The sequence below is a fragment of the Aplysia californica genome, unplaced genomic scaffold (genome assembly GCF_000002075.1).
Source record: "Aplysia californica isolate F4 #8 unplaced genomic scaffold, AplCal3.0 scaffold00156, whole genome shotgun sequence".
Lineage (NCBI taxonomy): Eukaryota > Metazoa > Mollusca > Gastropoda > Aplysiida > Aplysiidae > Aplysia > Aplysia californica.
Window position 1 is genome coordinate 981990 of NW_004797426.1, and position 13219 is coordinate 995208.

Below are 13219 nucleotides of genomic sequence, written 5' to 3' on the forward strand. Positions count from 1 at the left end.
ATCCCTTGGTGGTCTAAAATTGATAACAGTAGGCTTCGGCCGTCACCCGGACAAAATTTAAAATCCCACCAACTGTAAAAGTTCAATGTGTCCCGCGTGCTCATATATTATTATTATTATGACCTTATGCAGTAGCGAACACCGTAACAGACTACCTAAAAAAATTAAAAGATAAAAAAAACTACACTTAGATCGCAGGTAAATCGCTTTCGTCGCAAAGAGACATGGTGGATTTATGACGAGGAATCTCCTCGACCGTAAGAAAACTGGACGACAGAGTGGAACGTGTGTACAGAAGATACAGTTCGATTTAACGGACAGTTCTCGCATACGACGAATCTGATACAAATAAATCACACACACACTCACACACACACACACACACACACACACACACACACACACACACACACACACAACACACACACACACACACACACACACACACACACACACAACACACATAAACACACGCGCGCGCGAATTTATTTATTTTTGTATTCCCCGAAGAGAATATTAACAGAGATGAGTGGTCTGAGCGAGTTTTGTTTCGTTATAAAGAAGGGCAATTACTTTTAGTCACAATGTTTCGTTTTTACATACTTCCGGAAATCCAAAGTTTCTATTTTTTAAGTTCCGATGTTTCTTCAAATTGACTATTATCTGAATCTTTCCGAAGAACGAACGAAAGCGTCAAGCGTCGGTAGTCGGTAGTCGGTAGGTCTAGATCTAAATCTATACTCCTACTCCTACTCTAGACTCCAGTTGGATTCTGCCTCAGCTGTTGGTCAAGTCCGAGTGAACCCGTGCCTTGTATTTGTTTCGAGGGATAAGGTATTGTATAACCTAGGATTAAAAATTCCACTTGTTTTTAAACAAGTCAAGGGGGGTTTCAGAGGGGCATGACCTAAAACTAAAACAAACAAAAACTAAACATGGGGTGTTTCTGGGGCTGGGGGGCATGACCCCCTGAAGTTTACCACGATTTCATGTTTTGTTTTGCAATTAAAATTAGGTTTGATAGACTATCTCTCCATATCGGCACGCACATCAAAAAGTAATCGTTTGAAACCAAAAGTAATCGTCGGTGGGGTCAAAACTAAATTTGACAAGGCCACCTCTATACTCTGAGTAACTCTATTCTCACCCGGAGTGAGAATAGTGCAGGCGAGTCTTGTGGCTATTCTCACCTGGTGCGCGTTCACCAAATTTTGCGTTCACCCTAAACCACAGAATTCTACACTGTGATAACAGAAAAAACAAACGTTCCATTACAACTGTAGCCTACTAAAAGCGTACAGTTTTGTCTGTGGGCAGTGGAGAGAGAGAGAGAAAGAGAGAGAGGAGTAGCGCGAGAATTTCCGGGCAAAACAAAATGGCGACCCGCGTAGTTCGGCTCGATTCGAAAAGTTAAATAGCCGTAGCATCTTTGTAGACAACCAAATTAATTTACTTTTTTGTGTTTTAACATCATTTTTTAACTTTGTTTTGGTCAATTTGATCGTCCACACCGATAGACAGTATTCAGAAAGAGACAGAGAGAGAGAGAAAAGAGGGGAGGAGTTGATCTTGCCAGAACTTCCGGCGGGTGAGAATAGCCACTTTCATTTGACAAAGCTTTTGCTAAATTTAAAGATGAAAATGTTATGCCAGCCGCCTCATGCCTCATGTAAAAAAAAAATTTATTTTCGCTGAGGTGGGAAAAAAAGGGACATAGTGTTCTGTTTAACCCCTTATTAGTTTAATCTGCAAAGAGACAATTTCATACATTTTTAGTTTACTTTAAAAAATCCCAGTAGTATCCCTGATTATGTTTTACTTGATTTCCCATTCAATTTACAATTATAGATCAAGTCAAAACAAGAATAAAGTAATGAGTCTACAAACTTTTAGAATTATATCCACACCCTTTCACGAAACCCACCTCAATCTTGCACATGTACCTGTGTAAAAAATGTTATTGTTCCTTCATTTTCAGGTCAATTGCCATGCCTCTGGCTTGTATGGCTGTGCTGTAATAGATGAAACTACGCTTTCCAGCTGTCTCAGCTGTTTCAAACATTGCGCGATGGACTCCAGCTTTACCGATATGGACGAGTCTGCTTGTATTGAAACCTGGCAAAGCTTCTACGGAACTTTTCAGACTTCTAAGGCATACATCTCGCACACCCCCGATGGCTCGGAAGTCTCGCTCATCAATGCTGGCACGTCGTTGCTGTATGACACAGGGGGGAGTTACGCTTCGGAACTTTTCCAGAAATGTGGACTGTTTGGAGGCGATGTGATCAAGCTGAATTACCTTCTGTGGAAGCTGGAGGAAGTGTGCCTGCCAAAGATTGCTGTCATGTACGAGCGCTTTAGACGGGCAGAGAGTAGCATGAAAGCGGAGCCAATAGAGGCTAGCGATACTACCACGAGGGCCCACACATTGATAAACTTTGATGGTAAAGAAGTGTACAAGGGTCCTGCTGCCCTCATGTCTGGGGAGGCTGGCACAGTTTTACCACACAATCTGGCAAAGACTGATGAAAACCGTCAACATGCGACCACAAGCAGCAGTGTCGTGTGTGATACCCCAGAGGGAAAAGGTCATGGTGTAGGAGAGTCCGTGGGTTACGTTGATAAGACAGAAGAGAATTCCCTGACTGGCTCTGCTGGTGGCAGCAAGAGGGAAGGAGGGGGGATAACTCATCGAGAGAAGCTGGTGCCGGACAGGAGGCCCAAGGGAGGCGGAAAGAGAAACGTTCAAAAGAAGGTAACCAGAGTGTTGCAGGAAAGACAGCCAGAGTCCGAAATTGTGAAGGTGAAAAGTGAAGTTGGAAAAACTGATCAGCGCGACGGTGAAGGGCTTGGGATTCGGAGGAGTTCTCGTCAGGTCAGAGTTTCCTCCAAATTTTCCGATGCAAAACAAGTGACCAAGTGGATAAAGAATGTGTTGAAACCGGAAGTTTTATCTTCTGCCACGACTGGTAACGGAGACTCCAACACCCCGGCACAAGAGTCCACTGCTCCCCCAATGATGTGCTCAGTGTGCAGGGAAACGTTCCAGTGTAGCGACGAGTTTCTTGTTCACTGGGGGAACCACCTGGATAAAGCAGACAGTGGCGAGAAGAAACCCTTTATGTGTGACATGTGTGGTGAGGAGTTTGAAACGTTTCCTGATGTGGTTTCTCATTACACTGCTCTTCACCCAGGAGGAGATAAATCATACGCCTGTGGTATCTGTGGCAATCACTTTCACTTGAAAAAAGATCTGGAGGAGCACGTTGAAACATCGGGTCACGAACTCAACGGTCAGCACAATGACCATAGTCGCAGGGAGTCAGGTCCAGGGGATTCTGATGAGAAGGTACTCACAAATAGGACTCAAAAGGCTAAGGGGCCGTTTGTGTGTTCACTGTGTGGAAAGCATTTGTCTACTGAGAGGAATCTTGAATTGCATTCTAGGTTGCATAACAACGAACGTGACTTCAAGTGCGGACATTGCCAGAAAGCTTTTATCTCAGAGCAGAGTTTGAAGGCTCATTTAGATATACACACCGGTGAGAAAAAGTTCTCATGCGAAATTTGTGGTAAAAAATTTCGGCAAAAGTCCGGGCTGAAATATCACATGAAACTGCACGATCCAGAAACAATGCCTTTTAAGTGTGATCTGTGTCCTAAATCTTTCATTGAGAAGCGCTGTTTGGACAGTCACATGGCTAAGCACAATGGCCAAAAGTCGTTCTTCTGCGATGTGTGCGGCAAAGGTTTCTACGGAGAGAAGGGCCTGTCCAATCACATGAAACTGCACGATGAAAGTTCCAGGTTCCGCTGCGAGGTGTGTGAGAAATCATTTGTCAGTAACAAACACCTGGAGCTTCACCAGACTGTGCACACCGGGGAGAGACCTCACATTTGCGATGTGTGCGGCAAAAGTTTCCGCTTGCAAGGAGGCCTGGTGGCCCACCTCAAGATTCATAACCCAGAGGAGCAGATGAGGTGCACGCTGTGTTCGAAGACGTTCATCGAGAAGAGGAGCTTGGAAAACCACATGCTGGTCCACCAGGGAATCAAGCCGTACAAGTGCTCTGTCTGTCAGAAAGGTTTCCTCAGAGAGCAGACGCTCGCCTCCCACATGAATCTGCACACCCGAGAAAACTGCCACAAGTGCGAAGTGTGCGATAAACTTTTCATCACCAAATGGGGGCTCATCAAACACGCTAGCATTCACACAGGAGAAAAGCCGTTTGTGTGCAACACGTGTGGTAAAGGGTTTCGTATCAAAAAGGGGCTGACGGAGCACCTGAAGCTTCACAACAAAGACCTCCAGTTTAAGTGTTCCTTGTGCCCGAAAAGTTTTGTGGAAAAACGCGGTCTGGAGTACCATATGCGTGCGCACAGAGGTGAGAAAAATCATGTGTGCGAGGTATGCGGAGAGCGTTTTGTGAATAAAAACTCTCTGAAAGTGCACTATCGTCGACATACAGGGGAAAAGCCGTACAAATGTAGCTTCTGTCCAAAGACCTTCAGCCAGCAAGGCACGCTCACAGCTCACGAACGCTACCACAAGGGAGAGAAACCCTTTGTTTGTGATGTCTGTGGCGACGGCTTCTACACGCGCAGTCACATGACCATCCACCGTCGCAAACACACGAACGAGCGGCCGTACAAGTGCGACCACTGCGAGTACGCCTCCACCACCAAGTCCATGCTGAAGACGCACATGCTCCGGCACACGACCAGCAAGCCCTACAAGTGCACCTTCTGCTCGGCCGCCTTCAAGCGGCTCCACCACCTGGAGACACACCTGCTCAAACACACGGATGAGGAGCAGCTCATCCAGTGCTCGTTCTGCGAGGCGACGTTCGCCTCGGCCTCCCGGCTGGAGCGCCACATGAGGACCCATGAGATCGTGGTGGTCACGGCGGCGCCGGGTCAGGTCATCTTTGAGCCGAAGCTGGAGGACGAGGATGTTCCCCATGAGGTGGCCTATGACATTGTGTTGCTCTAGAGCTGTGCACGGGACATTTTGGCATGGTTTGGTATAGAGAGGGTGGCATATATATGTGTTCAAAAGAGACTTGGGAATCCCATGGAAAGGTGTTTGTATACATGTGGAATATACATCCTATTGACTTTTTCTTGACTTTGAAGCTGCAGAAATGTGTGTTCTACTACATTTTGAAAGATATATGAGTGTGTAGTGTTGTTCAAGCTGCACATGGCAAAACCAGAAGTAACCAGTTGCCTACTTCGATATTTACCCCATGCTGCTTTCATGTGTGAGGCGTTTTATTTGCGAAAATACTTCGTGTTCCTTTTTTTGAGTCGAACATTTTATATACTATAGGAAAAAACGTTTTGATCTCTTATTGTGTTTCAGCATCTGCGTATAGTTAAGTTTGTGCAATGCTGAGGCAGATAATTATGGCTTTCTGGGAGTAGAAAATGTAGAGTGTGTCATGATATGTACGGTATTGGAAGGTTCCGGGTTCAAATCACGATTATTCTTTGAAAAACTTTTCTTTAATGTAGAGGTATATTTTACGCCCCATCGACACAAGTTAGATAATTGAGGAAACAGGCTTCCCATTTTGCCTGTCAGGGCCTACTCGGGCTGAGAGAGACACAACATCCTAGCAGAAAGTTCTATACGTGTTGAGAAGGGATGACATTGCCCATATTTAGACTTGTCACAGACACAAAAATTAAAATGCCTTCTACAGAATCAAGACTTAAGCTGAAATGACTTGTAACGGTCTATACTGACTGTTTATTTCAAATAGAACTAAGACACAAATGCCCCCCAAAAGGTGATCATGGATGGGTCTGTCTGTTGCTTTCAAGGGGCTTTCTCCACTCTTTCCTTCTAAGAGGAGCAAAAACTGGTGTCCAAAAGTTGACACTTGTATATGTTGTGTTGTTCGTCCTTCGCTTATGAAGATGACCATGACTTCACAAATTAGTCTGTTGATGGTGATTGTGGGTCCGGAGATGGCTGATGAGGCTTATCCGGGCTCTGTAGGTTCCTCGACATTGTGTGCACAGGTAGTCTGTTGTTGGACTTGTGGTGGAGGAAGGGCTAGACTTGCGCATGATGCGTTTTTGTTTGGCCTCTGCAATTCACTTGGCTTCTGCTGCTTTGGCTCCCTTTGTTAGCTTGCAGCGCCACGCTGGACGATCTTGGGCCAGCGTTTCCCACGAGTCGTTCAGGATTCCAAGTTTCTTTAGAGAGACTTTGAGGCAGTCCTTGAAACGTTTTTTCTGCTTGAGCGCTTGCCATGTAGCAGCTCTCCATACATCAGCTGTTTGGGCAACCGGATGTCCACCTTTCTGACCATGTGGCCGGCCTATCTGGCTCGCGTTTGTGGAAGATGATGTAGATGCTGGGGGTTCCGGCTCGCTCTAAACCGCAGTGTCTGGAAGGTTTTATGGAAACTGCTCAGGTGGAATCGATTGAGCTGCTTCACGTGTCTGCTGTAGACAGTCCAGGTCTGGCTGGCGTAGAGAATGATGGTAAGAACCACTGCCGGCTAGTCCTTCAGCTTTGTGGAGAGGCCGAGTCCTCTGTGCTCCCAGACATTCTTGCGACGCCTCCCAAAGGCAGCGTTGGCCTTGGCAACTCTGGTGTTAATTTCAGCATCTATATGAACGGCTCGTGAAAGTATGCTGCCTAGGTAGGTAAAGTGGTCAACTACCTGGAGTTTCTGTCCCTTCACCATGATTTGTGACACTGTGTGTGGTTGTCCGGCGGCTGGTTGGTACATGACTTCGGTTTTCTTGGTATTGATGGTGAGGCCGAAGTTGTCACAGGCTAAGGCAAAACAGTTCATTTCGTTTTGCATACATACCCTCTTCTGTGCTAGCGTTGAGTGCACAGTCATCGGCGAAGAGAAGTTCACTGATGACTGTTTCTTTACTTTCACCTTGGTAACGGCCTGGAAGCGCCTGATGTTGAAGAGCCTGCCGTCAGTTCTGTACATGATACAGATGCCATCCTCACTGTTGTATATTATGGTGGCAATAAGACGTATTAATCACATGTTTGTACAGTGGCGGAGGTCTCCCTTGGTCAAAAGGTTTAGGTGTTTGGCTCTCATTCAAAGGTCAAAGGTTGGTTTCGGCGTAGTTGATGATGTGTGTGGGAGGAACGCCGTCAAGTGTCTTTTGGAGTTCGTCAAAGTAGTCTTTGATAGTGTCAGCAGACACACCTGCTCTCTTTTTAGCGATGTTCTCACAGGCACGGGTTTTCCCACAGTCTTTGTGCCGTGTCATGAAGGACAACAGCCAGTCCTCGCCCGGCAGGTTCTCATTGAAAAAGGGAATTGTTCTGCCCTCTTTTCAATGGTCGACAACTTCCATTATCCTCGTCATAGTATAGGGACGGCAACTTGCATATAATCATCAACACCGTCATCAAAAATCATCATCTTGAAAAGTGTTTTGAGATTTGCTGCAGTTCCACTCTTGCCATAGCACCGTCTTTCAATCGTTTGATTGCCGTCCAGGCCGTGAGAGCCTTAGTAAAAAAAGAACAAACTTAGTTGCCTCAGTTGAGATGGTATCCCATAATCCAGGGAGTGCACGTTGGCGTGCAGTTGGGTCAGCTGGGAGTCCATGTCAGGACATAGTTGTCTCATCACGAAAGAAGTCAGAACTGCACAATCAGTTAAAGTGCACGTTGTGTTACATTTGATGGCCTTATGTATAAGAACTTCTCCTTCTGGTTTCCCGTGAAACTTGGCGCAAATTGCTGCCGCTTTACCAAGGACAGCCCATTATATGGGTCATGTAATCTAAGGCTTTTCCAGTGGTGTTGGTAGCCTAGTGGTTAGGCTACCGGACTGGTAATCGTGAGATTGCGGGTTCAGGGGTTCGAACCTCAGCTCAGTACGACGTTGTCCTTGAGAAAGGCACTTCACACGAACTTCCCACTTGGCTCGGTCCTATCGGAGACGGACGTTAAACTAGGAGGTCCCGCCCCCTTAAATAACCTAATAGTGTTGATAGTGGCGTTAAACCCATACCATTTCACCATATTTTTTTTGTTAGGCTTTTCCACCTGGTAGTGGTAGATAGCGCACATGGAAGCACATGTGCAATGTTGCATTTGCTGTAACATGTGTGTTTCATTAATATGCGAGCCATCCAGTCCTTGCTTCCCATGATAAACTAAACACAAAGGACGATGGGAGAGGAGAAATTCAGTGGTTTGAATTGATGCCAGAATACCGAGCTCATAAATTGACAACTGCACAATCAGTTTAAGTTGAGGTTGTGTTAGATTTGATGGCCACAAGAACTTCTCCCTCTGGTTTCCCGTGAAACTTGGCCCAAATTGCTGCCACTTCACCAAGGACAGCCCATTATATGGGTCACATAGTCTGAGGCTTTTCCACCTGGTAGATAACACACATCGAGGCACATATATGGTGTTGCATTTGCTGTAACATGTATTTCATTTACATACGAGCCATCCACAGTCGTTGCATCCCATGATAGACACAAAGGACGATGGGAGAGGAGAAATTCTGCAGTTTGAATTGATGCCAGAATATTGAGCTCATAGATTTATCATTATGCCATAGATTTATCATTATGCCATAGATTTATCATTATTATAATGCCACTTGTGCGCTTGGTACTAACGAAAATGTTACTTCTTGTAGAATAAACATCATGCCATCTAAGAATGGTCTTCAATGCTGAACAGGGACATCACACAGCAGGGCTTGGTAAACACATGTGCCCATATCCACCGAGTATCTTTTTCCGGTTTTTGAAGATATCTCAACACTTTCAGAGTGTTTTCTCTCACTAGCAAGACAGTGCATGCAGTCATTTGCCTTGCTTGTGTCCATCAGCTGTTTCTCTACCTCCTTAAATTTGTGTCTGCATTCCTGAATCATTTGCTCCAGGGAACAATTTTGCAACTTGATTTTTTGTCTAAATCCTTTTGAGGTGATGCATTTTTCTTTTTTAACTTTGCATTTCTCACTCTTAATCGTTCATTTTCTTTTGTCAATGAATCATTTTGTTTTGACGATGAATCATTTTCTAGCTTCACATCCTTACGAGACCTCTGAAGTTTTCCTACTACCAGTTCTTTATGTCTCTTCTCCCTTTGATGAGCAGTTCGAATCTTGTGAGACTTTTTCATTTCAGCACTGGCTTTGTGGTTGGAGCTGAACAGTTCTCTTCTTCTGGTCCTTTAAAGATTTGAATAAACTATAAAAATTACACTTCTCCATTGACACACAAGAAGTTTGACAGCTTGATCTTGTCTTCACTGGTGGGTCTACAATGTCATCACTCACAACCACACTATCCTCAAATTCCACGTTTGAAGTCGAAAGTGTTTCTACGCTCACTGTTTGATTTAGAAAAGTGAATTCACTTTGAAGAAACACAAGTAAAGAGTCCCTGTTCCTTAGCGGATTTCTCACAAGTTTCTGGTACTGAGTGTGGATTCTTTTAATTCCTCACGAGCGCCTGATTTCACCACCTTACCTCACATTTTATTTCTTTCTTTGAAAGGGCTGATTTGTTCACCTGTTTTTCATCACACTGTTGTGTGGGTATGGGGGTGAAAAACATACATTAGAAAAATTTTCAGGTAGACTCCTTGCTTTAACACAATTATAATTCTACGCACAAACTATAATAGTGTTGTTTGTTTAGTAGGGTTTTTTTTGGGTTGTTTGTTTTGTTTTTATGTTTGTGTCCCTTGTCCAATCCTATCAACTGGTTTGATTGGTACTATTGTATCAAAAAGGGACGCATGCTGCTTGTGGTAGTTATTGATTATTTATTGTACACATACTGTTCCTATATCATCATCTTTTCGTCATCATCATCATCAGATGGCTTGTCTAGAGTCCACATTGGCAGGACTTCTTAGTTTGTCTTCTTTTCTCTCCATGATATTTTTAGCATTCTCATGAGGATAATATTATCCACCACATTTCTGCTGCTCCTACTTCTAATTTTCTTTTAGTATATATTATTATACTGATATCGACTGTCTAGCACTCACACCTGTTATAAGGAATTTCGTCTCCACCCCTTCTCCTCTTTGCCCTCTCCTCTGGGCTCCTGACTCTTTCTACTGTTACTCCTTGGCTCTTTCTTATTGCTGTCTTTCAGTCACATCCCTGATCTTATGGTAGGAAAGATCTACACCTAGCCTTCTCGGACGAGAGCGAAAAATCTCGGAGGTCCCGTGTGCAAGTTGCGCATGTTAAAGATCCCTTGGTGGTCTAAAATAGATTAGAGTAGGCTTCAGCCGCCACCTGGCCAAAATTCAAAATTTCCTACCAACTGAAAATGTTTAATGTGCCCCGCGCGCTCATACGACCTTATGCCGTTGCTAGTGCCGTAAAACACTTACCAAAGGGGAAAAAAAGAATCTTTTGCTGTAGGTATTCGTCTTTGGACTTCTGATATTTTTGATATATATATTAATGTACATTTTCCTTGAATCTCATCATGTAACCCAGGTATTTGGACTTGTTCACTTGTATTTGTTTGATTTGTTGCCCACTACTTCGTAGATTGGGGGCCCCGAGCTTTTTGGGAAATGGCCATGCCCTCCGGTTTTGAAATATTGGGTGCCAGACCCTGTTCTTTCATGTTCGTGTGCTATGGTATATATGCCACACCATCCAGTAGTTTTTGATGGGTTTGTTCTACTTCTGCAATGAAAAATACAATGGAACCATGTATAACAGGCCGGGTAAGAACAAGAATCTGGTAAGAACCAGAATTTTTTAAACCCGCTTTTTCCCCCTGTTATATCAGGTTTCCACGGTAGTATCATTGAATGTGATCTCAGTATGTTGAGGTTATGTCCACCCACACTTTTTCAGAGAGAGAAAGAAAGCGAGAGTGAGAGAGAGAAAGAAAGCGAGAGTGAGAGAGAGAGAAAGAAAGCGAGAGTAAAAGAGAGAAAGAAAGCGAGAGTAAGAGAGAGAAAGAAAGCGAGAGTGAGAGAGAGAAAGAAAGCGAGAGTGAGAGAGAGAAAGGAGATAGACAGAGGGTAGGATGTGTTTGCAAAAGATAGAGATGAATGCTTTCGGGTACATGTAGGCCTACTGTGTATTCCCACTCTTGACATGACATGCTATGATATGATGGCTAATCCTTCCTTTGACAATTTTGCAATAAAGTCAACTGTTATAATAATGATAATATAATACAATCTGTGTTTGTTTTGTTAATTTATTATTTAGTGAGTATGTGAGTCGGAAAGAAAAAGACTTTCTTTAGAGCGGGTTTTGTCTTCTGTTTCTCTGACACATATCGATCTTTACCTTGGGGGGAGGGGGCTGTTGCACCTTCCTTTCTTTTTTTAAAAATCTGTTCAGTAGTTGTATGCTCTCACTGCTATACATGTACTGTCTGGTGTTAGTCTTGACAGTTATCCAAATTGTGTTTGATCCGTTGTTTATCTGTGTACTTGGAGCAGGGAGTGGAGCCAACTTTTTCTCCGACTCTCTCTTCTTTCTCTCCCTGTCTCTTCTTGTGGTGTTCGTGGGTGGTTGGTGGGTGCTCTGGTGTAGTATGCTCCTTCTTTCCTATCAAACATCTATTGTCCTGATCTCTCCTCTTTTTTGTGCATGTTACTCTCTTGTAACACCTCTTAATCTTCGCCACGACCTTATTGTGTTGCTTTCCAAAACTAAGATTTGTAATGTTCAAAGATTTTTGGGGGCTCTCGTGGCCTAGAGGTTAAGGCGTTTGCCTCTCATCAAAGGCTGCGGGTTCGAATCCGGGTAGCAACAGAAAATGTTCTTCTCTAAAATTGTCTCCTTTCTCCTTCTTTTCAGTTTCTTCTCACTTGCAATATTCTCTCGTCTGCCTTCGTCTCCACTTTCTGCCCCCACCCCGTCACCTCCTTTGCCCCCCTCCTCTGGGCTCCTGACTCATAGTCATTCTGCAGCCTTTCTCTACTGCTACTCCTTGTCTCCTTCTTACTGCTGTCCTTTAGCCACACCCCTGGTCTTCTGGTAGGAAAGATCTACACCTCTACACCTAACCTTCTCGGGCAAGGGCGATAAATCTCGGAGGTCCCGTGTGGAAGTTGCGCACGTTAAAGTTAAAGATCCCTTGGTTGTCCAAAATCGATTAAGAGTAGACTTCGGATCCTATAAGGATCTACCGTTTCTCTCTCTCTCTCTCTCTCTCTCTCTCTCTCTCTCTCTCTCTCTCTCTCTCCTAGCGTCTGCGGTGTTGCGTGCAGGAGACCCGAGTTTGATTCCCAAGAGGAGAGAATTTTTATTCGAGTATCGAGGTCCAAAGAAGGCAAAAGTAACACCGTCAAGTGGAAAGGTCACGCTGTCGTGTTTCTGGGATTGTGAAGGTACCATCATGACTGACTACCTGGAAAAAGGGGGGGAAAACAGTCACAGGGGACTACTATTCGGGTTTGCTGATAAAACTGTCGTCCGAATTGGTGAGAAAATGGCGTGGAAAACTCCGTCATGGGGTCCTCCTACAGAATGACAACGCATCTGCGCACAGGGCACAACAAACAGTCCAGACAGCAGAACAGGGCGGCTTTGAAATCCTGCCACACCCAGACAGCCAGCTTATTCTCCAGACCTAGCTCCTTCAGACTTTTTTCTGTTTCCTAATCTTAAGAAATCACTAAAAAAGGACGTCGTTTCCATGACAACGAGGACGCCATTGAACCTGTGGAAGATCACTGGTTATGGGCCCATTCTGGGTCTTTTTTTTTTATCTTTCTCAAGGACTTTTGTTGAAGGTCAGAGTCAGAGATGGCAGAAATGTGTTACCAGAGAGTGGTGTTACTCTGTATGGTGACTGTGTAGAGAAATGAAAGTATGTGTGCCAAGTTACAAAGCTCTTTCTTTATTCCTTCATATTTAGACGAAGACTTCTTGATTTGAACCCCTTAAAGCGAAATGAAATTATTTAGAATAATTAAGAAAAATTAAATATAAAACATCACAAGAACACGAAGACAAAGAAACAAAGACACATGTTTCGTGCGAGGCAACGATTAAGTGCATGTTTTATAAACCACAGGGTGCAAACGTGAGTAATTAAAAACGTGTCTATATACCCGTCGCAGAAAGAGGGATTTCAAAAGGGACTCACTAGAGTCTGGACCATAAACTTTTGTACACTATTCATCAAGTTGTTACAACGCGTTCTTGCAGTTGTTACCAGTTACTTGTTACTAGTACATTTATTTAACTGTTGCGACTGCCCT

At 44.2% G+C, this 13219-nt stretch overlaps 1 protein-coding gene across 1 annotated transcript; it reads left to right on the forward strand.

The window, feature by feature from the left end:
• The first annotated feature begins 673 nt into the window (after nucleotides 1-673).
• LOC101864688 (zinc finger protein 271) lies at nucleotides 674-7867 on the forward strand. The gene is made up of 2 exons (XM_005097523.3): nucleotides 674-834; nucleotides 1979-7867. Exon 2 carries the CDS (start codon nucleotides 2069-2071, stop codon nucleotides 4991-4993), a length of 2925 nt encoding a protein of 974 aa, XP_005097580.1. The 5' UTR covers nucleotides 674-834; nucleotides 1979-2068; the 3' UTR covers nucleotides 4994-7867.
• The last annotated feature ends 5352 nt before the right edge of the window (nucleotides 7868-13219 follow it).

Bases quoted from the DNA above. Each gene is read 5' to 3' on its own strand.
- LOC101864688 (XM_005097523.3), top strand. From the start codon at position 2,069: ATGGACTCCAGCTTTACCGATATGGACGAGTCTGCTTGTATTGAAACC.